At 43.4% G+C, this 26,187-nt stretch overlaps 1 protein-coding gene across 4 annotated transcripts in view; it reads right to left on the reverse strand.

Moving 5' to 3' along the window:
* Positions 1-21,843: 21,843 nt before the first annotated feature.
* ZNF608 (zinc finger protein 608) overlaps positions 21,844-26,187 on the reverse strand; it is a 112,854-nt gene continuing 108,510 nt past the window's right edge. For all 4 annotated transcript variants that reach the window (XM_085014417.1, XM_085014416.1, XM_085014415.1 and 1 more), the window contains 3 exons: positions 25,898-26,045; positions 23,644-23,725; positions 21,844-22,840 (listed from right to left, as the gene is read on the reverse strand). In XM_085014417.1, coding sequence (XP_084870543.1) covers positions 22,834-22,840; positions 23,644-23,725; positions 25,898-26,045 — 237 coding nt within the window. In that variant the 3' untranslated portion in view covers positions 21,844-22,833. The remainder of the gene's footprint in view (positions 22,841-23,643; positions 23,726-25,897; positions 26,046-26,187) is intronic.

A 26,187-nucleotide genomic window follows, 5' to 3' on the forward strand; every position in this document is an offset into this window, starting at 1 on the left:
GATTATTCACTTTCCTAACTAATCAATAATTGTTATAATTAAAATGGATAGCTGCAAATAACATGACAGAGGGCTGCTGCCAGAATACTGATTGTGTCTTTGGCTTGGAAAGATAGGCGGCAGCGTGGAACACTTATTTTCCAATTTGCTTTTAGCTGTGTGCAAATTGCTTTCGCTGTATCCAGCTGATTTAGACCTTGCCTGGAGGTGCACTAGATTAATTGGGAGCCTCACATTCATTGCTTACAGAATGGACTCTGTAATTGGCGAGATTTGTTAGTGCCAGTTTTAAAACAACTATATAGTTCTGCTTTTAGCTGTCCTCTCCATATTCGTTCTGGGGGGGGGGGGGAGAACAATTAGAACGCATCTGACGATTAAGATGGTGTTTTTACACAAGGACTAAAAGGCATGGATCTAGAGCCAGCATTTTCTACCAGCAAACGTTAGTGTGATTCCAACATTGATTGTTTTCAAAATCTGAAAAAGTACTTGAGCGTCTGAATGAATTTTGGTTTCCATCCTGTTGTGTCTGAACCTTAGATAAGAGAACCCACTTTGCTCAAACTCTGAGCAGATTTTTCCAAAAGTGTCTTTGTTCTCTCGTCCTAACTTCACTGAGCTCAAGAGAACAGGAACTCTTTCTTATTGCCGAATGGAAGAAACGAGAAAAATCCTGAAGTCACAGTTGGGTGCCCTCCAAGTTGTCCTGTTTCTTCTCTCCATTTTGCGTCCCAGGATACCACGAGGGGATTCCCAGGGGCTTGTTCAAATATCAAACAAAGCTCAAGGCACAGGGGTGTTATTTTTGACAGGAAGGCATTTTTTTTTCTTTTCTTTCTTTTTTTTCAGGAGCAAAACCGGTAGGCAAGAACAAAAGACAAACTAGAATACATGGTAGAGAAACAAAGAGTTACTTGACTTCTTAGCTCTTCAAAAAGTTATTTCATGTCACCAGGCTTAAGTAGGCAAAATGGTCCCTTCCGTCCCTTAAAGCACATCTGGTTTATTGCTGTGGACCCCATTCTGTATAGAGGCCAATCCCACACGTACTCAGAAACCCTGTGTATCCATGGAGTAGAGATTCAGCCAAGACTCTGTCACCTGGGTAACAAAATGCCAACTCAAGCTGATGGACGTAAACAAACAGAGAGCGAGGGAGGGCGTTGACTGGTTCAGATAAATGAAGTACAGAGTAAGGCTGCTTTGGATCCTACTAGATACAGGGGCTCGAAAAGCTATCATCGCTCTTGGCCTCCATCCCTTGGCTCACCTTTTAGTTCCCATTAGCTGCACTTTCAAGAAAGCCCTCACCCCACGGAGGCCACTGTCAGACTCAGATGAATATCCTGTCTGTTATTGAAAAGAAAAGAGCTTTTTGTCCCAGGAGTTACAGCCAGTTCTCAGCCCTAAATGTCACAGGTCCAATGTGGGTCACTTGCTCACTCCTCAGCTCATCACTGTGGCCAAGAGGGCAGAATATGCTGATCAACCTCATCTGAGCCCCGCGCTCCACCTGGCGAGGGAGTCCCCCGAAAGGACATTGGGGGAGAGTGACCACAGGAGGGGAAGGGGATGCCAGGCAGGAACAGCCGATGACCACAACCCTCAGAAACCAGGTGGCTGTCAAGGAGGAGTGTTTTTAGTAATGCTTCTTAAATTCCATTTATGCACAGCTTTGGGGTTTAATTAAAACGGAAGATTTTTTTCCTCTGGAGAACTGTCCGCATGACCATGCCAGGCAAAATGTCGCCTGCTATTTTCGGGAGGGTTCAGGCATCCTCAGAGTCTAGCTGATCACACGGAACAAGAACTTCTTTCTGAGCTAACGGATACTTGCAGGAGTATGTGCATCTCATAGATAAGTACAATTTTAGGTTTGCGTTTCCTTCCACGTCTATTGTTGCTGTTGTTTCTTTCCAAGCAATTCTGTTTGTGCAGAATTCCCCTTACGCAGCTATTCGTTATCTTTGTTATGGATAAACTCTGAGAATCCGAACTGTGCCAAGTGACTATTTTGTCCAAATGATAGATTGTCAAGGACTAACCTTTCAATCAGATGACTGACATAGTGGCCACAAGAGTGATGGCGGCCCTTCTTTGTTTGGCCCAAGAAAATGAGTGTTCTGAGCTAAGGCTGTGCAGTGAGGCTAATTTAAGGATTCAGCATAAAGACACAGACTGCCAAAAATAAAATTGTTCTTTCATTTCATATAGGCCTGTATGTGGCTACTCTGGTGGAAAGATTACACATAACCAGACAACTTTTCTCATAGTTATGATCAGAAAGAGAAATTGTTTAAATATTAAATGAGTGCTCAAAACAAAATATTTCATAAAGTTCACCTCAGAAATGCGAATTTAAATATTTAAATTAAAATCATTCTCACAATTACAAAAATAAAGTTAACTAGATATCGGGGAGAAAGAAGACAATTTTACCCTCTCCTCACACAAAAAAAGGTATTGTTCCAGAACAATCTTCACAGAAAGGGATCTTGCCTGGTGTTTGCAAGACAGGATCTTATAATTTGCCAGGAATGAAAAAGAAAGATGGAGAGAGAAAGAAAGGGAGATGGGAAAGGAGCATAACTTTAGTTCTTGCCTTCAGATTTTGGAAAAGAGAGGGGCTTACATGAAAGCACAGATCAAAGAAATAGAAAAAAATCGCCACAATCATCATGTCCAACTTTTACTGAACATTTTGTCCTTGAAAATGGAACAAATTTCAAGACCAATAACTCTATAACAATGTATCAGCTATGGAAACAAAACAAGTTAATGGTAGGATGAGATAAGGAAATCAGTAGGAGAAAAACATCGGGTATTGAAAAGGACAGGATTACAGATATAAATTTCAAAATACATAATATCAAATTCATACCCATACATAGAGAAATATCTAGAAGGATGTACACCAACCAATGAAAAACACTTATTCTTTAAAAGTTGAGGGGCAGTCTAAAAGAGGAAACTGTTATTTCTTTTATTCTTCTGCTTTGCTTAAATTCATTCTCAAAATACTCATCGGGTTATATATGACTTGTGCAATGAAAAAAATATACAATAGAAATAAAAATACTTAAAATATGGGAATAAGAATTTCTGGTATAAACATACTGACAGTTTGGCTCAGGAGTTCTCTTTTCTTCCTGAAAAGTATTCTGATCAACGACTATGAAAAAAAAATTTTTTTTTTCTCTTGGTAAACTTGAATACCAAGAACACTGCAAACTTATTATTATTATTCTTAGCTGCCTCAGACAGCTGAGATCAATCAGAGACCCAAAAGAAGCTGTTCTGAAAGCAGCAGAGAGCAGCCCAGGAAGCGTTGAAGAGACCCAGGATGGTAGCAGGTCCTAACAAGCATAAGCACAGATTATCTTTAGAATGAGAGGGATCCACTAAAAGAGAAAGAAGGTGTCTCTCTGGAATGGCTGACACAGAACAGAGCTAAGATCATGCTGTTAGGTCAGAGAAGCCAAGGAAGCCTGATTGCACGGCACAGAGATACTACAGTGAAGCAGTGTCTCTTAGGCAGTAAAGGAAAGCATCTTGAGTGACAAAGCCTACAATTTCATCTTGCCCTCCTCGCCACTCCTAATAAAACATCCTATTAAAAAAGGTGGTCTGAAAAAAATCAAACCCAATCAGTCATGCATAGCATAGCATAATATTTTTTTAAATGAATTTTTGGAAAGCATCAAAACTTTGCAACAGCTAAAAAAACACTCAAAAATATTGCCATAAAACAGATGAATTTATAATCACCAATTTTACTGTGATACTTTAAAAACATAACAGAACAATGCTCTCTATAAAGGAAGATACAAAATAAAAATGCAAGAATGTAGGGCAGAGGAGGGAGGGTAAAACACCTGTTGGCAGAACTTAGGAAAATAATACAAGAAAAAAAAGTTACAGAAATTAATTTTGTTTTAATGGAAGGAGCAAAGGGGACAATAGAAACTGTAGAAAACCCAAAAAGGAATATTAAGTATACAAATAAGCTAATAAAATCAGATGGAATTAAAAAAATTTTAATTAGAAAGACGATAATAATTATAAAAGAAAATTAATCTAAGAGATAGCCAAGTCAAAGGATATCCAACATATGCACCTTTGGAATCCTCCAGAAGGGAAAGCAAAACAGAAAGAATTTTAAAATTATCAATAATACAACATCCCTGAAATAAAGGAAGACTTGAATTTTCACATTCAAAAGGCATATATCATGGATCCCAGAAGGCAAAGACAGAAAGGGCCTGAGAATATATTTGAAGAGATAATAGCTAAAAACCTCCCCAACACGGGAAAGGAAAACAGTCATCCACATCCAGGAAGCCCAGAGAGTCCCCAAAGAGGAACACACCAAGACACACCGTGATCAAAATGCCAAAAGCATATCATGTACTAGGAAAAATTAAACTGGAGCAACAAACACTGAGACATACTCTCTTTAAAGCTATGGGAATTTCAAAATGAAATAAACAAACCTCTAGGTCTTTAAGGATCCAGTCATCTATAAGTTGTGGAAGTGTGGGGAATGTTTTTATAGAACACGTTTTTAAAAAATAATAAAAACTGGCAGAAGAAGATAGGAGGTAGAAAATAGGTGAGGACAAAACAGTGTATTTTAATATTAACAAAACAAGGGGCAGAAGTGAAAACATAAGTAGCTCTACAAAGGTGACAATACTACAGTTGAGGGAGTGAGACCATATGGAGAAAGGAGAGACTATGAGCTAAATTTATCACTGATAACAGTTAATTGAGATTATTATGGAAAGGTAAACTTTGTATAAGGTAGCCTTTGTATGAAGTCGTCTTTGTATGTGGTAGTAATGCCTTTATATAGTAGAGTTAGAGAAAATATTTATACAAGGAGTTTCTAATATGGCTCAGTGGAAACAAATCTGATTGGTATCCATGAGGGCACAGGTTCGATCCCTGGCCTCGCTCGGTGGGTTAAGGATCCAGCATTGCCGTGAGCTGTAGTGTAAGGTCACAGATGTGGCTCAGCTCTGATGTTGCTGTGGCTGTGGCGTGGGCCAGTGGCTACAGCTCCGATTGGACCCCTAGCCTGGGAACCTCCAAATGCCGTGGGTGCAGCCCTAAAAAGACCAACAAAAATCATATAAAAATACTAAATGTTTGTCAAAAATACAAACCTTCCCAAATATCAAAAGAATTACGATGTGAAAGCAAGCAAAGAGAAACATAAAGTAATATGACAGAACAGAAACAAATATATCTTCCATAGGCATAAATAAAAATGAGCTAAAGTTTACTATTAAAAGACAGAGATTTTCATAAATTGGAATTCATAGAGAAACTACGTTCTGCTCTGCATACAAGAGAGACATCTAAAACCAGTGATTCAGAAGGCTCGAAATGGAACTATGTCCAATTGCTTGTGATGGAGCATGATGAAAGATGAGACAGAGAATGTGCATAGATGTATGACTGGGACACTTTGCTGTACAGCAGAAACTGACAGAACAATGTACATCAACTATAATAAAATCAAGTTTTGAAAGGTAAGAAAGCTTGAAATGAGAGGATAGGCAAGGATTTTCAAGACAAATGCAAAATTTTTAAAATGCAAGCTTACTGCTATTGATATAGAAATACATATGCATATATGAGAAGGAAATATGATTGTTTTACTTTAAGAGCTATCCTAAGCCTGCTTGTAGATTCTGGATCCATCAGTTACTACCTGTCCTAGATGCTAAACAGGGAAAAAAAAAAAAAAAAAAAAAAAGCATCCTTTCTGTTACTCTGGACATTAAATAACCTTAACTCCTCACTAAACAGCCAAGCCGCTACCTGTCTCCAAGAGTCTAAACTACCTTTTTCAAAATGGCAGCCATAATGCAGATAAGTCCATTGCTTTTTCCTAAATACCCTTCACAACTGAGTTTCTTGGAATTCCCATCGTGGCGCAGCAGAAACAAATCTGGCTACGAACCATGAGGTTGAGGGTTCAATCCCTGGCCTCACTCTGTGGGTTAAGGATCCAGCATTGCCGTGAACTATGGTGTAGGTTCCAGACACAGCTCAGACCTTGCATTGCTATGGCTGTGGTGTAGGCTGGCAGCTGTAGCTCCAATTAGACCCCTAGCCAGGGGACCTCCATATGCTGCAAGTAGGGCCCTAAAAAGCAAAAAAAAAAAAAACAAAAAAAAACCCCAAAAAACCCTGAGTTTCTTAAAATGATGAAACCATTATTTCAAAACAAGCTAAAACCTCTACTAAAAGAACTTTATAGACTTGGTTACGGTTGACATGTTCTATTTTTAACTGTGAAATATTAAGTACTAAAAGAGGGTACTGAACCTGACATTAATAGAGACATTTATTTGTTTGCTACTCTGTTTGAGCACTTCCTTCATTATGTAAGAGGATGCACATGATGTTATGCTGAAAGAAAATATTATCCACAAATAGCTAAGGAAAAACTTTATCTACGACATTTCCAAGCAGTTAGCATCATTGTCAAAAAGTCTATAAAGATAACTAGCTAATAAACATTCTCTTTTAATGTTTGATATATATGTGTTATATATATATTAAGTTAACTAAATAAAGATGAATCAAGCAAAGATAGTGAAGAGACAGTAAGATAAGTGGAGATAACATAGAGACAGAGACAGATAACCACACCATATGTTCTTGGCAAGAGAGAAACAACAGCTTAACGTTTCAAAGTGACTCATGTCCACCATTTAAAAAAAAAAAAAATCACAGTTCAAAATTATATTAATTAAAAATAAAGTCCCTACCCCTTCTAGGCCACGTCTTCCCACTCCTGTTCATCACAGGTGATCACTGGGAAAAACGTGAGAAGCTTGCTTTCCAGGTTTTCTATCCAAATGCAAACAACAACTGCACAGATGTGCACATACACGTACACACAAACATACAACACACACACATATATGTACTTGCTTATTTACAGAAGAGATTGTACTCCTACACTCTATACAACGTTCAGCAATTCCATTTAACAACACGTGCTGTGCCTATCAGAGCATGTGAATACGTAAAGACTCCATCCCTTTCAAGGTACCGTATTGTCGCTCTGCCATTTTCAGACCACACTGATGAATGGTTTCGGGTTGTTTAAAAGGATGCAGTGGACACATTTGTACAGTGATGTCGTGCAACTGAGTAAGAGTGGCTGTAAGCTAAATTCTCCAAAAGGAATTCACTATGTGCTTTTACATTTTTGACAGAGTGCAAAATACACCCCTAACATATTTCTTCATACTGGTATCTGAAGTGGTATGACTCACACTTTGCTGTACTAATAGTAAAAAAAAAAAAAAAAAAATCCCTTGTCCCTGTAAATGTGCTGTATGACCATCTTTTCATATTTCTATTCATCACCATAGTCCATTTCCGTCAACTAGTTGTTTATATTTTTTGTGTCCATCTTATCTATGAGTTTGCTGGCTCAATGCTTTTAAAAATAATCTGAGTTGGAGTTCCCATCCTGACTCAGTGGAAAGGAATTTGACTAGCATCCATGAGGTTGCGGGTTCAATCCCTGGCCTTGATCAGTGGGTTAAGGATTCGGCACTGCCCTGAGCTGTGGTGTTGGTTGCAGACGCAGCTTGGATCCAGAGTTGCTGTGGCTCTGGCGTAGGCTGGTGGCTACAGCTCCGATTAGACCCCTAGCCTGGGAACCTCCATTTGCCACAGGTGTGGCCCTAAAAAGACAAAAGACAAAAAAAATAATATCCAAGTCTAATAAAAATTGGCCCTTTGCCTAAGGTATATATTACAAATATTTCTCCCAGTTTCTTGTTACTTGACTTTATTTATGATGTTATTCCCCAAATGCAACTTGAAAATTTTTAATGTAGTCAAATTATCAACCTCTCCCTTTATGGCTTCTGAATTTGATACTAGATATAGAAGCATCACTCCCACTCCAAGGGTATAAATAAGTTATCCATATTTTCTTCTACTACCATGATACTTCCACTAAATGTTTGATCCTTCTGGAATTTTTTTGTTATAAAAAATTACGGTGTATTCCTGGCTATTTTTTTTCTGACGGTCAGCCAGTGTGTCAAAGTAGATTTAAGGCAATAACATAGCACATATGCTGATCAAGCAATGTCTGGCTACAAATAAAGATGAAATTCCTTTTATGTTTTCATGTATTCACGTAATTTTACTTTTCAAAAATATTAATAGCCTACCACAGTAATTTCATAAGTTTTATATGTTTCTATAAGAAACATATTCTGTAATCTAAATATAAACAACATCTAACTGTGCATTCTATGTTACAGGAATGTGAGCAAGGAATAACCTCTAAGCTCTTTCCAGCAGGAGAGATGCTTTAAAAAGTGAAACAAATGATAGACCACAAAAGCATTTTTGTTTGTTTTCAGCTGAACCTGCAGCATATGAAAGCTTCCAGGCCAGGGGTCAAAACAGAGCTGCAACTGCTGGCCTATGCCAGAGCCACAGCCACAGCAATGCCAGGTCAGAGCCACATCTGCGACCTATGCCACAGCTCGCAGCAACACCAGGTCCTTAACCCACTGAGCGAGGCCAGGGATTCAACCTACATCCTCATAGACCCTATGTCACCAAAACACTTTTAAAGGACTTTTTCATTTAAAATGGACTTTTTAGGGTTATAGACCAGTTGAAACTGCTATCTTCTTTTGCTTCATGAATAAACCCAGCAACATTTTTATCAAATGGCAAATAGGGTAGTATTCTGCCCCAGCTAACCCAAATCACAGAAATGGTATAATTAAAATGTATAATAGGAGTTCCCGTCGTGGTGCAGTGGTTAACGAATCCGACTAGGAACCATGAGGTTGCGGGTTCGGTCCCTGCCCTTGCTCAGTGGGTTAACGATCCGGCGTTGCCGTGAGCTGTGGTGTAGGTTGCAGGCGCGGCTCGGATCCCGCATTGCTGTGGCTCTGGCGTAGGCTGACAGCTACAGCTCTGATTAGACCCCTAGCCTGGGAACCTCCATACGCCGCAGGAGCGGCCCAAAGAAATGGCAAAAAGACAAAAAAAAAAAAATGTATAATAGCCTGTCGCCCCAAATCCATTCAAAGAAGCAGGAGGAAATACACAAGGAATAACTGGCATAAGGCATATCAGGGAGTTAAGTCAAGCTTATGGCAAAGACTGAATGATTAATTAAAAGCAGCAGCGCCTTTCAATCCTAAATGTACTATTTTATTCCCCTCCTACCTTGCAAACTTCTCCCACTCAACTTCCATCTAGAGCTTGGCTGTATCTGTTCTCCAGGACGATTCTTGTCCACTCTGTGCCCAGGACCTCCCTTCATATCCTAGAGTGGTTGCCTCATCCTGCAGGTCCTTGTCTCCTTGCCGCCACAACAAGATTAAAAGAGCTGATAGACTGTACAGGAGAAATTGATAGAACATTGCAAATCAACTATAATTGAAAAAAATTAAAATCTTAAAAATAAATAAAAGAGCTGATAGGCAAACAAGTAAAATTAATATCTAAAAATTAAAATCTTAAAAATAAATAAAAGAGCTGATAGGCAAACAAGTAAAATTAATATCTACTATCCCCCCATAACCTGATCTCAGCCCTTGCATACTACACTGTCTAGAAAGAATCTGCTGGCAGCAGCCTCTATGTTTCTTACATCCTCCTTTTCTTACAAATCTTTTGATCATGTGATGAACTTGTAAGCTCATCTCAACAGACAGCATCTCCATCTCCTTGGGAGTCAAAATCACATCCTTACCATAGCTTATAAGACCCTAAGAATAAGCCCCTCCCCACCCAAACACACACACCATCTCTTGACCTTCGTGGGATGAGCATCTGCTGCGTTGAGAATATTCAGTCTGCTAAACACATGAAAACAAATGAGGCTACTGCAATCATTAGATGTGTTAAGCATAGATAATTAAATTATTTACCTGGGAGATATGTTAGACAAAGCAAGTAGAGCATATATGTGTCAACCTAGATAGAAAGGATTGGAAGAACCAAGTAAATAATAAATATTCATGATATGCTAAATATACACAAAGCACAGGAAGCACTGAATATTCATGATATCCTAAACACACAGGAGCACTCCATATCTGTGAGGTCCTACTTAAGCCACTTGTTGGTGACACCTGTGCAGAGCCCCATCCGCCCTCTGTCCTCCATGTGCAAATAAAGCCCCTAGGTGCTCAGCAGGCTAATGCTACAGCTGTTGACCAGGCTCTCCAATAGAGCAAGCTGTGCCAGCTCCCAGCATCCACACCCTCACCTGTGGTCCTCGTAACCACCCCATCAGTGGGGAAGACTGATGAGGCACAGAGAGAAACAGGACCAAGGACCACTGCGTAACACAGAATTCAGGGCATGGGGCCTTCCCCTTTGCCTGTACGCCAGCCTAAATCTCTCAGTCCGCTCCATTTCCTGCCACTTGCTTCTAATTGCTTTGGTTCAAATTGTTCCAATCAACTATGTAATCCGTGTGTCTTAAACCAAGGAGCTTTCTGTCCCGTGACTATGCAATGGTTTGCTTTGCTGTGTACCTGGAGGCTGCCATTGCAAGGCTGTGACCACACACACCCAATCAACCACGCTGCTTCTCATTTGAGCACTAGTCACACTATTCTCCTGGCTTTTCCTTAAATACGCCAAGCACATTTGTACCTCAGGACCTTTGCACCTGCTCTTCTGCCTGAAACACTAGTCTAGAGACAACCTCATGCCGTGGTCCTTCATTTCCTTTAGGCATCTCTTCCCTGAAACTCCTATACAAAACTACGCCATTTTCCAGCAACAACTCTCCAGCACCAACTGGGTCCTACAATTCAATTCAGATCTGACACTACATGGAGTTAGTGCAGATGCAAGAGGTTAAGGGTTCAGTCCCACAAAACTGCCCCAAATCAGATGCCAACTGCAAACGGGGTCCCCAGACTACCTGCATTTCTGCCCAGTCAACTACAAATGGGGGGGGGGTGTCTCACAACCCCCCTCCCCCTCAAACAGGTTCAAAAATTTGCTGGAATGACTCACAGAACTCAGGAAAGCAGAAGACTTGTGATTACAATTTTATCATAAAGGATCCAGCATAAGGAAAGCCAAATGGAAGAGACACATGGGTGGAGATATGGGGGGACGGGCTGGTGCAGAGCTCCCATCCTCCTCCAGGCAGGCCACCTGCCCAGCACAGCCATGTGTTTACCAACCCAGAAGCTCCCCGGACCTCGTGTTCAAGGGCATGATTCATCAAATCATTGGCCCTTGATGACAGACCTCAATCTCCAGTCCTTCCCCTCTAAAGTTCCAAGCTTATCACGTGGTTGGTTCCTCGGCTGACCAGCTCCCATCCAGAAGTTAACCTGGGGTGTGCCCAGAGTCACCTTATTAGCATAAATTCAAGTATGGCCAAAAGGGGCTCTTTATAAATAACAAAGACACCCTTATCACTTAGGAAATTTCAAGGGTTTTAGGAGCACTGTGCCAGGAACTAGGACAAAACCAAAAACATGCATTTGTACTATACCGCAAAAAGAGAAATTTTTTCTTCTCCACAGGCTCTCTTTCTTCTCATTGCCCAACCTATTCCTTACCTGCACCTGACATGCTATATATTTGTGGGGGGGGGCACAGGCACAGCATATGGAGGTTCCCAGGCAAGGGGTCAAATTGGAGCTGTGGCCACTGACCTACACCACAGCCACAGCAACGCCAGATCCGAGCCAGGTCTGCGAGCTACACCACAGCTCATGGCAATGCCAGATCCTTAACCCACTGAGCAAGGCCAGTGATCGAACCTGCATCCTCATGGACACTAGTCAGATTCGTTTCCACTGAGCCACAACGGGAACTCCTGTGTATGTATCAATGCACTCCCACTAAACTCCATGAAGGCGGGATCTGATCTTTTTTCTTTACTATCTCTAGCATCCAGAACAGCTTTTAGGCTAAAACAGGCACTCGACAAATATTTGTCAAATGAGTGAGTGGGTGTCCTGTCAGGATAGAGTAGACATGCTATCCACTCGGATTCTTTCTTTGAGACTCTAAGAAAGCTGAGAAGGACAGTCCTGGGTTCTATAAGATTTTATCCCCCTTCTCCCCAGTCTGGCCAACCACACTGGGCTATTACAGGGACAGAAATCCATTGCACGTGGCCTAGGAATTTGGAGTAGGAACTAAAAAGGCTGAGTCCATTCAATGATGGTGAAAAATGGACGAGTGTGGTCCACAGCCATCCCAAATGACATTCAGTAATGGGTGCAGGGAAGCCCCAAGGAGGGAGAAAGAAGTCTTTCAACAAAAGCAGGAAATGGGACAGTTGCACCAAAAGAAGCAGGGGCAAGACATTATGTAACAGTGGAGAGAGATTTAGGGGTTTTCTAGGCACCATCACTATGATCTGTCAATTCCCTTTCTAGCCTTGGGTATTATGAGACAGCTTATATGGCAGCTTTTGATAAACCCTCTGTATAAATAAGCTGGTTTGAAAGGGCTCTGTTCTTGGCCACAGATATTCCTTGGACACAGGCTGTAGATGGCAGCGGTGCAGGGCTGGCCAGAAGAAGCCAAACCTAGGGGCCAGCTTAGCCATCTGTTCCCACTCCAGACCCCTTAGCCTCTGCTCCCACGGCAAGGCAAGTCACGGAACCCAAGTTGGGCCACTTCGATCCTCTCTCCTGGGAATATGAGATTAGAACGGAGCTGCCAGACAGGACTGGCAGCCAGGCAAGCCATGTGTTTGGAGAATCAGAGGAAGCCAGTGTGCGAAAAGAGAAAGAATGAGACAGGAAAAGAAAGGGCAGAGAGAAGAGTCATGAGTAGAGAGAGAGAGAGAGACTTGGTGGCAGGGGGTGAGGGGTAACGGGGTGAGGAGAGAGAAAGGGGGAGGCTGCCCAAGTGCCCGAAGATGTCCCATGTCTCAGCGCCAGCCCCCCAACAACTTTACATCCCTCTGCCCCCGCTTCCATAAGACTTCTCTGCCCTACATTAAATTTGCCTATTTCACTTAAGTTAGGTGGAATAGGTTTCTGTTATTACAGCTTAGAAGTCCTTGACTAAGGCAAAGTGGCATTAGCAAGCAGGGCTTCCCAGGTGAGCCTGCCAAGCATTCTGAGGAAGGTTCCAAGGCCCTTGGAGCCACTTAAACGGAGTGGGACAAGATTAGAGACACTTGGCCTTCTGGGAAGAGGTCACCTTCACATCCAGCCCCAGCTTATCAGTTTCCACCACCAGACAATGAAAAGGAAGTCCTTTAGCTGACCCTGGGGATGCTGCTCAGTTACATAGGTGACTTTAGCCCACCTCACCCACCAGAGTCAGTCACAGGAACACTCCTGGGCCCCCAAGACTGTCATATCTGGTTTCCAGAAGCTGCATGGCCACAGCGTGTGGCCTCTCAAAATAGCAACCACTACAGTCTGGCCTCTAATAGGCAGGAGGGCTCCTCTGGGCTTGGGGGGCACGTTCTGCCTCTGATTCTGCCACCCACTCACCAGACGATCAACAGAACCCAGGTGAGGGGCAGAAATAAGTCACCCAGGCTCCGCACCTCTGGGCACATGTACCACTTCCCAGCGGCCCGTGACGGCTGTGGTCAGAGGGCCTCCTGGAGCTTCCTGTTAGGTGCAGCTCAGATGGGGAGACAGCCTGGTCCTTGAACTGCTGTCGTAAAATCCATCCTTTACTGTCTGTCTCTGTGTCTTATCACGGAGGGGACTGTGGGGATTTGGGGCCGGCAGACACACGGGCACCTGGGCATTGGTGAAGGCGGACACATCACATTGGAGGGTTTATGAGCTTTGGTCGCTGAGTCCCCAGAGAGAGAGCTCGACTGTGTCTCCCATCATCTCAGTCAGCAAAAGGTCCGTAGGGGACTGCTGTGCTCAGCTCTGCAGAGACGTCCAGCGGTGCCCAGCGGGGAGGACTGTGCCAGGCTGCAGGGCTTTGCGTGCAGCATCTGAGCTTTGAGCCCCTGGGAAAAACTGGGCCCTTAGGAAGCACTCCGAAGAAGCTTCCTAAAGGAATTCTGCCTCCTGTCCTGTTCATCCACTCTCAAAATTTCTTCTTAGTCACTGTCCCGCTAGTGGAGCACTAGCCCATCCCTCACCTCGTCAGGGTGTGCATCCTCTGAGGTAAGCAGCTTAGCCCATGCACACTGGAGCCCGGGGAGGGTTGGTGGAGGGGCAGGAAGTTGAGGCGATCCCTTTGTCTTCTTGCTTACCAAGCACTTAGCTCTCTGCCAGGGGAAAGGACGGCAGAGGCAGAGGGTCATGCGACTAACAGAGGACTAACCTTGGAATACTGGTGCCCAGCGCATGCTCTTCCTAATGCTCCAGTGCCCTTACCATCCCGCCAGCTCCATCTCTGTTCCAGGAAGGATGGTCCCGAGCTCCTCTTTTCTCTCCAGAGTGCAGCCTGCTTGCTTGGGGGACAAGGTAGCTTTTTTAAAAAAAAATTTTTTTTTTTACATTTTTATAGAGCCACATCCATGGCATATAGAAGTTCCTAGGCTAGGGGTGGAATCAGAGCTGAAGCTGCTAGCCTACACCACAGCCACAGCCACGATGGGATCTGAGCCACGTGTGTGACCTACACCACAGTTCGCAGCAATGCTGGATCCTTAACCCACGGAGTGAGGCCAGGGATTGAACCTGCATCCTCACAGATAAAAGTCGGGTTCACTACTGCTGAGCCACGACGGGAACTCCAAGGTAGTCCTTCTTCATTCTTATAGGCTCTACTTTCGAGGGAACTTCTGCAGTGGAAAAAGAGCCCATACCTCCATGGATGCTTGTGAGGGGGTGTGTGCATCTGTGTCAGGGGTGGCAGTGGAGAGAAGCTTCCTTCTTCCCACTGGTAGAACCCTACTTGGTAGGTTTCTGAATCCCTTTGGAGCCTTCTGTACATTGAGGGTAGCCCATGGCCCGAGTACCTCCCTGCCCTAATTCCGCCCAGACCCCAGACTCTCTAGGGGAGAATCTTACTACTCAGGATGCCCCTGAGTTCTGCTGAAATGCAAATACTGCCTGCCTCCTTTCCCACCCCTGCCTGTGTGTGCAGACCTACGCCTCAAGGGAGCAGGAGAGGATGCCAGGAGAATTGACAGAATCGCACTGGCCTCAAGGAAAGCTTCATTCTCAGACAACAAAACCATCACATCCTCCTTCTCCTCGCACAGAACTCTGCTTCTAAGCCGTGATCCCCCACCCTCGCCAGGCATGAGCCAGGGGACCCACTCTCACCCTTCGTAGCCTGAGGAAGTCCTGACATTCTTGTCTTCTTCTCCATGATGATTGAGGAGTGAGTATTCAATGCGTCCGAGAAAGGCGTCTTCCCCTCCTAAGAGAGATACAGACCGAGTCCCGTCCCCTGAATGTTGACATCTCTGGATGGGGCTCCTGGAACTCTCGTGGCCGTTAACAAAAGGATGGAGGACAAAGAGCATCCCAGAGAAGCAGACCCAGTAGCACGGAGGGCTGGGCCTGGAGCTCACCCAGTCCTCTTGCCTCATGTTATAGAGGAAAACACATTTCCTTGTGGTTTAAGGAAGTTTGAGCCATGGTTTCGTGTTACATGCAGCTGAAAACACCCAACTCTACAACTGCCCTGCCAGCAATGCCTTCCCTTGTCACAACTGTGCGAAGAAGCCATAGCAGCTAGGCTGGGGACTGTACTCCCCTTCCACCTGCTGAGAACCAGCTGAGAAAACCAGCTGCAACATTCAGGATCTGATCTAGAAGGATGGGGTGGGTGCTTGGACGACCTTTTCGGGGAAGAGGGGAGATGGGCCCACTTTCTGTTTCTAATTTATTCTTTAATGATTGCAAGGAATCCAAGATGCCCTGAGTCCCTGCCAACCTTATTAGGAAGAATTTTTGAATCAAAATCCTGCTCCTAATACATACTGTCTGAAACAAAGGCCTGCTGAGGTCAAGAAAAATCTAGGCCATTTTGCTTTGTTTTTGTTTTTTCAGGTTGTACACATGGCATTTGGAAGTTCCTGGGCCAGGGAATGAAGCTTCGCCACAGCCGTAACCTTTGCCACAGCTGCAGCAACTCTGGATCCTTAACCCACTGTGCCACAGCAGGAGCTCCTAGGCCACCTGTGGGTTTGTTTTTTGTTGTTGTTGTTGTTCCACTGCATTAAAATAAGCAATTCCAAGATGAGGTTACAGAAATCAGCGTATAGCTTAAATGTTCACAGCTTACAAATGTAAATAGGTTTGATGTTTCCTTCCCCCACATTAGAGCACGCAAGATCCACCAAAAAGGGACCCAGTTAGAGAAATGAGTTTAAAGTTGTGGTTTGAAGGTCTTCCTTTTCTAATCTCTTCAGAAGTCCTTAGGAACCTTAAGTATAACATCATTTGGAGCTGGTGAAAGGTCTGAATTTGCCATCTTTTCTCGGGGTCCATGGCCTCTTTCCAAATCACAAACCATGAACTTTCCCTGGAACCAGACACCCAAGCACTCAAGCCCAACTCTTACATTCTGAGCTTCTCTTTATCCGATGGGCACATTAGAGGAGGAAAGATGGCAAAGGACTACCATGACAAGTCAGGAAAAACGTAGAACTTGGGGCAACTTCTGCCAGCGATGTGCAGAACCCTCCAGGCTTCCGGGATCTGGGTCTGGGTTGACATTCAGCTCCAAAAAGGCTCCATGGGGGTTTGCCTCAAAGAAAACGAGAGAGGCTGTTTTTCCCTTGTTTGTCCCTCTGATGAAAGTAACACATAACCTTAGCAAAGGGCAAAGCTGGCTAGCTTCTGTTCGTTACGTAGGGAGTTCAGGATCCCTCTTCTGAAGCAGGACAGCATAGTGGCCACGAAGCCAGACCACCCCTTGTACAGCATGTGACCTCAAAGGGTGTCATCTCTGTGCCTCACTTTTCTCAGCTCTAAATGGAATAGAAGTTGGGTTATGATGAGCATTAAGTGAATTGTTTTATGTGAAGTGTTTGGGGACAGTGTCTGATACACAGTAAATCCTATATAAACACTAGCTGCTATTATTGTCATATTATTACTATCCAGGCAGATAGGGAATTGTGCTGGGTGGGGGTGTGGGAAGAACAAAGCCCCCCCACACCCCAAAAGAGGTCCACTTCCTAATCCTTAGAACTTGTGAAGATGGTGGGTTACAAGGTAAAGGGAAGCAAGACTGCAGATGGAATCAAGATTGCTAGTCCACTTGAAGGGAGGGGATTATCCTGGGTTATCTGAGTGGACCCAATTTAATCAAGGATCCTTATAAGACAGAGGCAGAGTAAGCAGGGCTGTAATGATGAGGTAAAACAACAACAAAAACAAGCAAGAAAACAACAAAAAACTAAAAGGAAGAAACAAAATTTTTTTAAAAACCTCCATAAAATCAGTAGAAAGATGAGTCAAAAGATAATTCTGGTTCCCCAACTTTTCTGACTAAAGAAATAACGGTTGCTTTAAAACATTGCAGGTAAATAAAACATCTTCCAAATTTTCTAGTAATCGGAAGCATCGTACCCCAGTCAGTCTCCTGGCTTGGAAATGAGGGGGTTTTGACACCCTTAAAAGACACAAGGTCATGATTCCATCCCTCATGTCTCAGATTCTTGTAGGGATGCCAAATCGGCTTCGTTTTGTGATTCAGCTTTGATCCACTTTCAGGAGCTGCATGGAGAGCTGGGCTGTGAAGGTGGTGCGGTCTCACCCACGCAGAATTAGAGAGCCACAGCCATTACCCATCTCTGCCATGGACGCAGGTCAGATGTTTGGTGCCACCTGCACCTGCTCACAATTCTATGTAAAGTAGGGTGATCACAGATGAGCCGGGGCCATACCCCTGACTATAAACCCGATCGAACCATAAACCTGGACTCTGAACTGGCCCACATTCATGGGCATTGTCAGAATCTTGCGATGGCCTTAGAGAGCTTTATTGCCTCTCAATCTCCACATCTGTCATGTTTCCTTTCCTTTTATTTTCAAACGGTGTCTAAGAAGGAAGGAAGGGAGGGAGGAATGAAGGAAGATCTTAACTGAAATGTATGGTGCATCTCAGAAGCTCCCAAAATTTATTCCTGGACATGAACTCAACTGCACTCCCGGAAATCTGAGTTCCATCCCTATGGCTACTAAGGATGATTCCTCTTTCCAGGTTTTCTAACCAGAAAGTCTTCACTTGGGGAAAAAATACTATGTATTTTCAGGAGCTAGTGTGAGGATTTTTAAGGGCATGTATCAAGCCTGTCTTGCTAACTGATGTCCTGCAAGTTGAATTCAGCCCTCAGCCACAGTTTTTAGATTGAATTCAATCTATAGAAACTACAATAAGTATGTTACAATCTAGCTCATCCAACTCTCTTTAAAAAACTAGAAGATCTGGGCCCAACTGTATCCATGTTGGTCAGACAAGCAACCCATTTTTTAAAAAACATTTTTTTCCCTATTCTATTTTCATAGGATTACCAGGCACCATGGATGGCTTTTCCACCTTCTAAAACAACAACAAGAAGAAGACTCTGAAGTCCATCTGCGGGACAGTGGCTGGGTACAAGCTCTGAAGTTCACAGGACCAGCTGGTTGTCACACCTTGGGGTGGGGGTGGGTCAGAAGCTGCTACCAGCCTCTGGAGAGGAGAGCTTGGCTCAGCACCTTACAAGGCACAGGGCAGCCCCCTACCACCCCCCACCCCAACATTTTCCTGTCCAGAATGTCCATAGCGCCGAGGCTGGAAACCCCTGTTTGAGAGTGATTTTGCCAAGATAAATAAAAAAAGAAGCCATGATGAAGGCACTGCTAATAGTGGGTTTCGCTCTGTTTTCTCTCCTAAAGTTAACTGAAAGCAAACAACATTTATGACTCAAGCCTTTGCAGGAAGCAGCGAGGGAAGGGACGAATGTGGGTAGTGACAAAAACAGTAATAAATGGCTTTGCCTGTCTCGTCTCTTTTTCAGAGTCAGAGAGGGAATAAAATGACCAGTAATTATCATTTAAACTGCTGTTTTATCCTGTATCAATCAGAGCTATTCATTCTGGTTACTCTCAGACCCTTGGGCTGAAACCACACTAAATCAGGGTCACAGCCAGGGTGAATATATAAGGCCAGCCTTTTTACTCTGTAAGTGCTCATGACCTGGGCTGAACATCGATGGCAAGTTTCCATGAAAAAGCCATCTGAGATCCCCATCTAGGAACAAACGGTTCTATATGGAGCCTGTTACCTTGTTTTTAATATTCTGTATTCGCTGGGACCACAGCTGTAAACAACTCTTCATTCTCATTTCTCCATGAAGTTAATTTGCACTGTGTCAGCACTGCAGGCTTTTTGCATATGTTCAGGACAGGCTGATAGGAGCAGGGCTGGAATGAATAATGTCGAGTAAAATCAATAAACCCTATTATTAGTCACTAAGGGGACTGATTTTATGTCTATAAAAGTAAAACAATTAGAACCGTATTAATGGCAGATTCATCATAGTAATATAATGGAGCCAAGTATGCTTGTCTTTTGGGAATCTTTAATTTACCATTCAGTACTGACTATGTACTCAACTGGAGAAATGGCACACATAATATAAACAAGCTCTGGCCTGTGGCAATTCATGTTGTCATCAGCAGAGACAACACTGTAACAGTAAGGGGAAGAAACAAAACTTCATTCAGTGATTAATGGAAACCAGTCATGAATAATGTTCCAGTAAAAGCCTGGGGGGGTGGAGAGCCTATTCAAATCACATTGTGCTTTTGGTCATATAGCTCTGCGTATTTATAAGCACTCCTGTTCAGCACAGGAGCAGGCGTAAGCATGGTCTGATGCCCATATTTATACCCTATCTATTTAGGCACCTAACTAGGAGTGATGAAAAGCCTGCTATGTAATAAGCATATATCTAATCATTATGCAGCTCAAGCAAGATTGGCTTCCATATGATTTTTAAAAATCCTTATTTAAAAAAACCCACTTATTACTAAAGGCAGGAAAGTCATCAGGAATCCACAATATCCCCCAGCAACCACCAGGAACCTGACCGCACAGCTGGGGAAGATATGAGTTGACCTTAGTTCTGGCCCTGTGTTTAGACACTGGATTGTTCAGTCAGTTCCAGAACCAGAGCAACACATTGGAAACCAAAAGGCATACACAAATACTCTGAACCGAGGAAACACACTTGTTGAACGGGTGTGAGACAGATCACATCAAGTCTTCAAGGATACAGTTCTTTAAAATGAAAAAAATTAATTTAAAAAATGATGAGGAGTTTCTGTTGTGGCTTGGCAGGTTAAGGACCTGACATTGTCTCTGGGAGGATGCAGGTTTGATCCCGGGTCTCACTCAGTGGGTTAAGAATCTGGTGTTGCCATGGCTGTGTCACAGGCCTCAGGTGCAGCTCCAATTCGACTCCTGGCCAGGTACTCCCATATGCTGCAAGAGCGGCCTTAAAAATAGAAAAGACAAAAAATAGGTGAACTTTTTAAGAATAAACACGACAAAAAAAATGTTCAATGAAATTCAAAAGAAAAGCCACGGTCAGGTGGCTTCCAAAAGGAGAGGAAACATTTTTCATTGCAGGTTATCTATTCATTTGTGAAACAAAGGGCCTCTGGGTAGAAGCAGAGCTAACCAAATTATACCCAGACGAATTCTGTCAACTTAAAGAACTTCTTGGAAAACCAAAGGGTAGAACTGTCATTAGCAGTTATAGGAAAATCATTAAAACCTCCAACTGGAGTGAAGCATTAAAATCAACCAGTCCAAACACATGATGAACACCCTTCTTTAGGGCTTTGCAAGCTCTGCTCATCTTGCTGCAGAGCTTTTCCCACAGGAACACATATGACTGCTTCCTCAGCACCTTTCCTCAGCCCTCTCTTGACAGTTACAAACTCCCACATTCCCCATGACACCCCAAGACTGTATTTTTCTCCAGGGCATTTAGCAACCATTTAACATAACGCTGCGTTATTACTTGCATATTATATTCTGCTTATCCTACCTCGATAATGCAAACTCCATGAGGACAGGAATGTGTGTCTGCTTTGAAAATAGCTGTGTCTCAGCCCCTTACCAGGGCCTGGGATAAAGCAGGTACTCAGAGATTATTTGTTGGGAAGGAGGGAGGCAAGGGGAAGGGTAAAAAGTAGTAAAGTAGTTAATCCTATACATGTGCCATAACACATGCTAGTAAAACAATCTAATGACAAGTCAAATAAATGGGGAGCTAACAGTTCACACATTTTACCTATTGTCCACATGTTATAAAACTGACATCTGTGGAGGAGTTCCCGTTGTGGCACAGTGGCTAATGACTCCGACTAGGAAGCATGAGGTTTCGGGTTCGATCCCTGGCCTCGCTCAGTGGGTTAAGGATCTGGTGTTGCCGTGAGCTGTGCTGTAGGTTGCAGATACAGCTCGGATCCCGCGTTGCTGTGGCTCTAGCGGAGGCCGGCGGCTACAGCTCCAATTCAACCCCTAGCCTGGGAACCTCCATACGCCGCGGGAAGCAGCCCTAGAAAAGGCAAAAAGACCAAAACAAAAAAAAACAAACAACAACAACAACAACAACAACAAAAACAAACCTGACATCTGTGGAATATCGTTCCCTATCATAGAAATCTCAATCGACCCACTAGGAGTGATATCATGCCCATGTTTGGAGTAAATAGCCAATAAAGTAAATGCATCCACAGAATTGAGTCCACTGTTTGGTTGGAAAACCTGGGTATCATGTAAGAAAAGTTAATATCTGTGTACTGTATCTTGCGCCGTGGACATCCATAATATTTGAGAACTTTTCTTTGAAAATTAGTATTGCTATCAACCAGCTAGAAATAAGAGACAGACAAGAAGACATGATTAAAAAAAAAAAAACTTTTTAATTCTGATTGCCAAATTATTTAAGGCAGGTATAAAAAAGGAAAGCATTCAATATACATTTTACATAAAATAAACTAGATTACAGCATAAAACAAGTAACCAGGCAATGGCGTTAAAGTCTCGCTCTTCTAAAACTGGATAATTGTAAACATTAAAAAAAAAAAGAAGAAAGAAAAAAAAAAGAAAGGACTGCAGGACTATTCAAGTAATAGAACAATCACAGATGTCTCTGGTATGCAGGCTATTGGGTTATTTGCCATTCCAGATTATCAAAAATGACACCTCATTATTCACAGATGCTCATTATTTCCCCATTTTCATCTTTACATTATATACAACACAGTTTTTGTGGTACCGGCAACCCCATGCCCTCCAAAAGTATTTTTTTCCACAATACACAAGTACAAACAGTGACTACAGGAACATTTTACACTTGATGCGTCTTAACAGGAGCCACCAAATAGACATCTAAATTGTACCAAAGTGTCATCATCACAGTTAGCCTTTCTGAGGGGCTTGCGGGAAGTATATGAAGGATATGCAAGGTTCAGGCACACGGATACATAACATTATTTATTTACAATTGAAAAGGAAAAGGAAAAGAAAGTAAGCAGCCGTTCGTGGCCAACACTCTTCAACTTGACAAATACATGTGTGATTTCCTTTGCTGAGTGGTTTGCGACTTGGCAGCAGACCCTGTGTGTGCGAGCCTGGTTACTAATACAAAAAGTAAAGAATATCTATATATATATGTATATATACATATATGTATACGTATATATATATAAAACAGAAGTTTAATTACAGCAACATTTGTTACTCTGTGATAAAATCTGTAATTTACAAAAATGAAATGACTGGTTTTTGCCTGCCATTAAGGCATTTCAAATTAACACCATGGAACTGATGTCTGTATAAAGCGCTTCCCCATGTGATCCAGTCACATGACAACGTACACATCCAATCCCGTTATTCTCTGCAAAAGAAAAGAAAACCTTAGCATCAGGGTTCGGTCCACAGTTGACCCCAAAGAGAAGAAAACCAGTTAAGACGGATAGGCTTATCTGAATTCTACTCAATTCATGGAATTCAATGCCATAGAAAGTGAGTGAACCCAAAGGTAGTGATACACATCGTGAAAAATAAATTATTTTCCTTTCTAAGACAACCTGAGAGGTAATTTGAAATATCGCAGAACAGGAGTTCCCATCGTGGCTCAGCGGTGAATAAACCTGACTGGTATCCATGAGGACAAGGGTTCAATCCCTGGCTTTGCTCAGTGGGTTAAGGATCTGGCATTGCTGTGGCTGTGGTGTAGGCAGGCAGCTGTAGCCCCAATTCGACCCCTAGCCTGGGAACCTCCCTATGCCACGGGTGTGGCCCTAAAAAGACCAAAAAAAAAAAAAAAAATCAGAGAACAAACATGACCGTTGGCATTATGAAAATAAATTCCTCCATTTGCAACTTTATTTTTAAGCATCGAAACCCAAGAGAGTCGTGGTGAATCATTATAACAAAAGCTCTGAAGACAGGCTAAGAAATTTTCAACTGTTTAAAAAACAGACTGCTTAATTTCTAATCTGCATTACAGCTACAAAAATGAGGATCCGGAAGAGAAGCTACAGGTGAAGAAGCACAGAGGCCTAATAAAGACATTCACGACAAGAATGTCAAACCATCAGAAGCTAAGGTTTTGGTCTAAACATCCTACACTTGCTTCTTCCCCCTGACAAAGATATCTCTATCGAGAAACCTGATCAAAATGTAGAGGGCATTTACCTTCTTTGTGCAGGAAACATTCCTGATGCAGATGCCTGTGCAGCCACCTGCTGAGAGGCAACGAGGGCAGCAGAGGTCAAGCCTGATGGGGAAAAAATTCAGGGTTTCTGTGACATTCATAAAGGAAAGAGGAGACACAGGCCTAAGAGTGAAAGGCTGCAGACCCACGAGCAGCGATCTGTCCTTTCTAAACCCACACGTGCAATGTTCCATGCAGTAAGGACAGACTACAAACTGCTTGGGCTAACCAGTACCTATGCCTTCATTGAATACGCTGCCGCTTCCTTTATAGCTATTCAGAGAAAATACCGCATTCGGCCTCACTGGCTCCGCATGGTGCTAAGCGGTTTGCATGCACTCCTGAATAGGAAGCTCAGGAGAAATCACAGGTACCAGGTAACAACAAGAATCCAAAGTCACAGCAAATTAGAGAAGCGACACGCTATTTGCTTAGAATACAATACTTTCATAATAACGTCTATCACTTTCACATTTTCCCCGGTGATGGAACACGACGCATGGCCGTCACATATAGAAATCACTGAATTGAACTTAGAAATCTGAGTCTCAACTTTTACTCTGCAAGAGAAAGGTAGCGGGAGGAGAATGTAATGGTTCCAAATGGCATGAAGCTGCCTGATAGAAAATTCTTTTCAATCCTATTAAAAAAAAATCCTGGGGAAAAGAAAAAACCAAAGGACACAAATGCAAACATCGGGAAGATGACTGAATCCTGTATGTCCTCTACGGTCTGTACCACTATTAGATACCAAGCACACGGGCTGAACAAATTCTCATGAGCCTTTCACATGTGAACAGCACTTCCTACTTTTGGAAGTGCCTTCGCACAAACTGTTGTGTATTCAGACGGCAGAGGCCACTTGGCAAGCACCACCCAACTGTACCCTTCCAAGGTTCCAGCAGGGAAGCCTCAACCCCCCATGTGACTGCATTTAGAGACAGGACCTATAAGGAAGTAATTAAGGTTACATGAGGTCCTAAAGATAGGCCTTTGATCCAGAAGGAGTCATGTCCTTATTAGAAGAGACATGAGAGTGCCTCTCTCTTTCTACCTCTCCTCCTTCCCCTGCAGGTACAAAGAGGTCACAGGAGCACAAGGCAGGACGGCGGCCACATACAAGCCAAGAGGAGAGGTCCCACCAGAAACCAGCTCTGCTGGCACCCTGATCTATCAGCCTCCAGAACTATGAGGAGACTTCTGGGGTTTAAAGCCATAAAGACGGCAGTATTTTGTCACAGCAGCCAAAGCTAAGACAGCAAGATCCTAGCAGGTGGTCTGCTCATAAAGATGGTGCCACTCCCTCGTCCCTGCCTCAAGGTGACAGAGTGAAGACAAATGCTCAACTAGGAACACCATGAGTTGAAGGTTCATTGTATCCGTGCTATGGCTTTTTAAAAAGGTTTCTCCTCTGGGAGTTCCTATCACGACTCAGTGGAAATGAATCTGACAAGTATCCATGAGGAAGAGTGTTCGATCCCTGGCCTCGTTCCGTGGGTCCGGGATCTGGCGTTGCTGTGAGCTGTGGTGTGGGTCACAGACGCGGCTCGGATCCCACATTACTATGGCTGTGGCACAGGCTAGCAGCTCTAGTCCTGATTTGACCTCTAGCCTGGGAACTTCCATATGCTGCTGCGGGTGCAGCCGTAAAAAAACAAAAAAAAAAATAAATAAATAAAGATAAAAATATAAAAAATAAAAAGGTTTCTCCCCTTTATTGAACGTGCCCTGGTAGTGAAGGGTTGGAAAGGGCCGTGAATTAGTTATAATGGGTTGAGCCCTATCACGTGACTCCCGTTACTTCCACGGGGAAAAAAAAGAGCAACTTGAAGGCCTGCAGAGATCAGGACAAGTCATTTCAGCAAAGCTTCCCACCATCCCTCCAGTTTTCTGCAATCTCCCAGAAGCGGCTATCTGATCTTCTGAGTGTTACATTCTGTGCCCCAGACACGGGGCAGCCAAGTCTGTGAGATAACAGTAAGCCTCGGATAATATCAACAAGTAAGGATTACGAAGTGGTAGTAGGCATTTCCCATCTCAACAGGACACAAAGATGTGGTGGGAACAGCCTCAGCTGTATCCCAAGGAAATTCCAGGAAAGACGGCTTAAACCCTTCCCCAGAGCTTATGCTAACACAAAGCTCAACCCTTTCATGTCAAGACACAAAAGGCAGTTTTGGCAACTGTTTTCTGAAGCAGGATGAACAAAGGCACAAGGAGGACGGAGCTGCTGACCTTGGAAAGGGTCATATTGCCCAGGGATGAGTGGGTAACCCATGCCGACGTGGGTGTGGTGGTGGGTGTGCAGGTGCCGCTGGCCGAAGGGGGAGTGGCGGTCCCTTTCCGCTTCCCGCTCCCGCTCAGCTGTAGCCTTTTCCACAGGCTGCAACAGAAGAGAGAGAGATCGCCCCCTTAATCCCATGAATAACAATTTGTAGGAGGGGAGTCAACCACCTCCGTCCCTCAGCAATAGGTGCTGATGATTAAAAAGTAAATACATAGGAGTTCCCATGTGGCTCCACAGG

Source organism: Sus scrofa, chromosome 2 (assembly GCF_054392235.1).
Source record: "Sus scrofa isolate SSC_HxYL_T2T_F1_AM1 chromosome 2, Sscrofa_HxYL_maternal_Yorkshire_Landrace_v2.0, whole genome shotgun sequence".
Taxonomy (NCBI): domain Eukaryota; kingdom Metazoa; phylum Chordata; class Mammalia; order Artiodactyla; family Suidae; genus Sus; species Sus scrofa.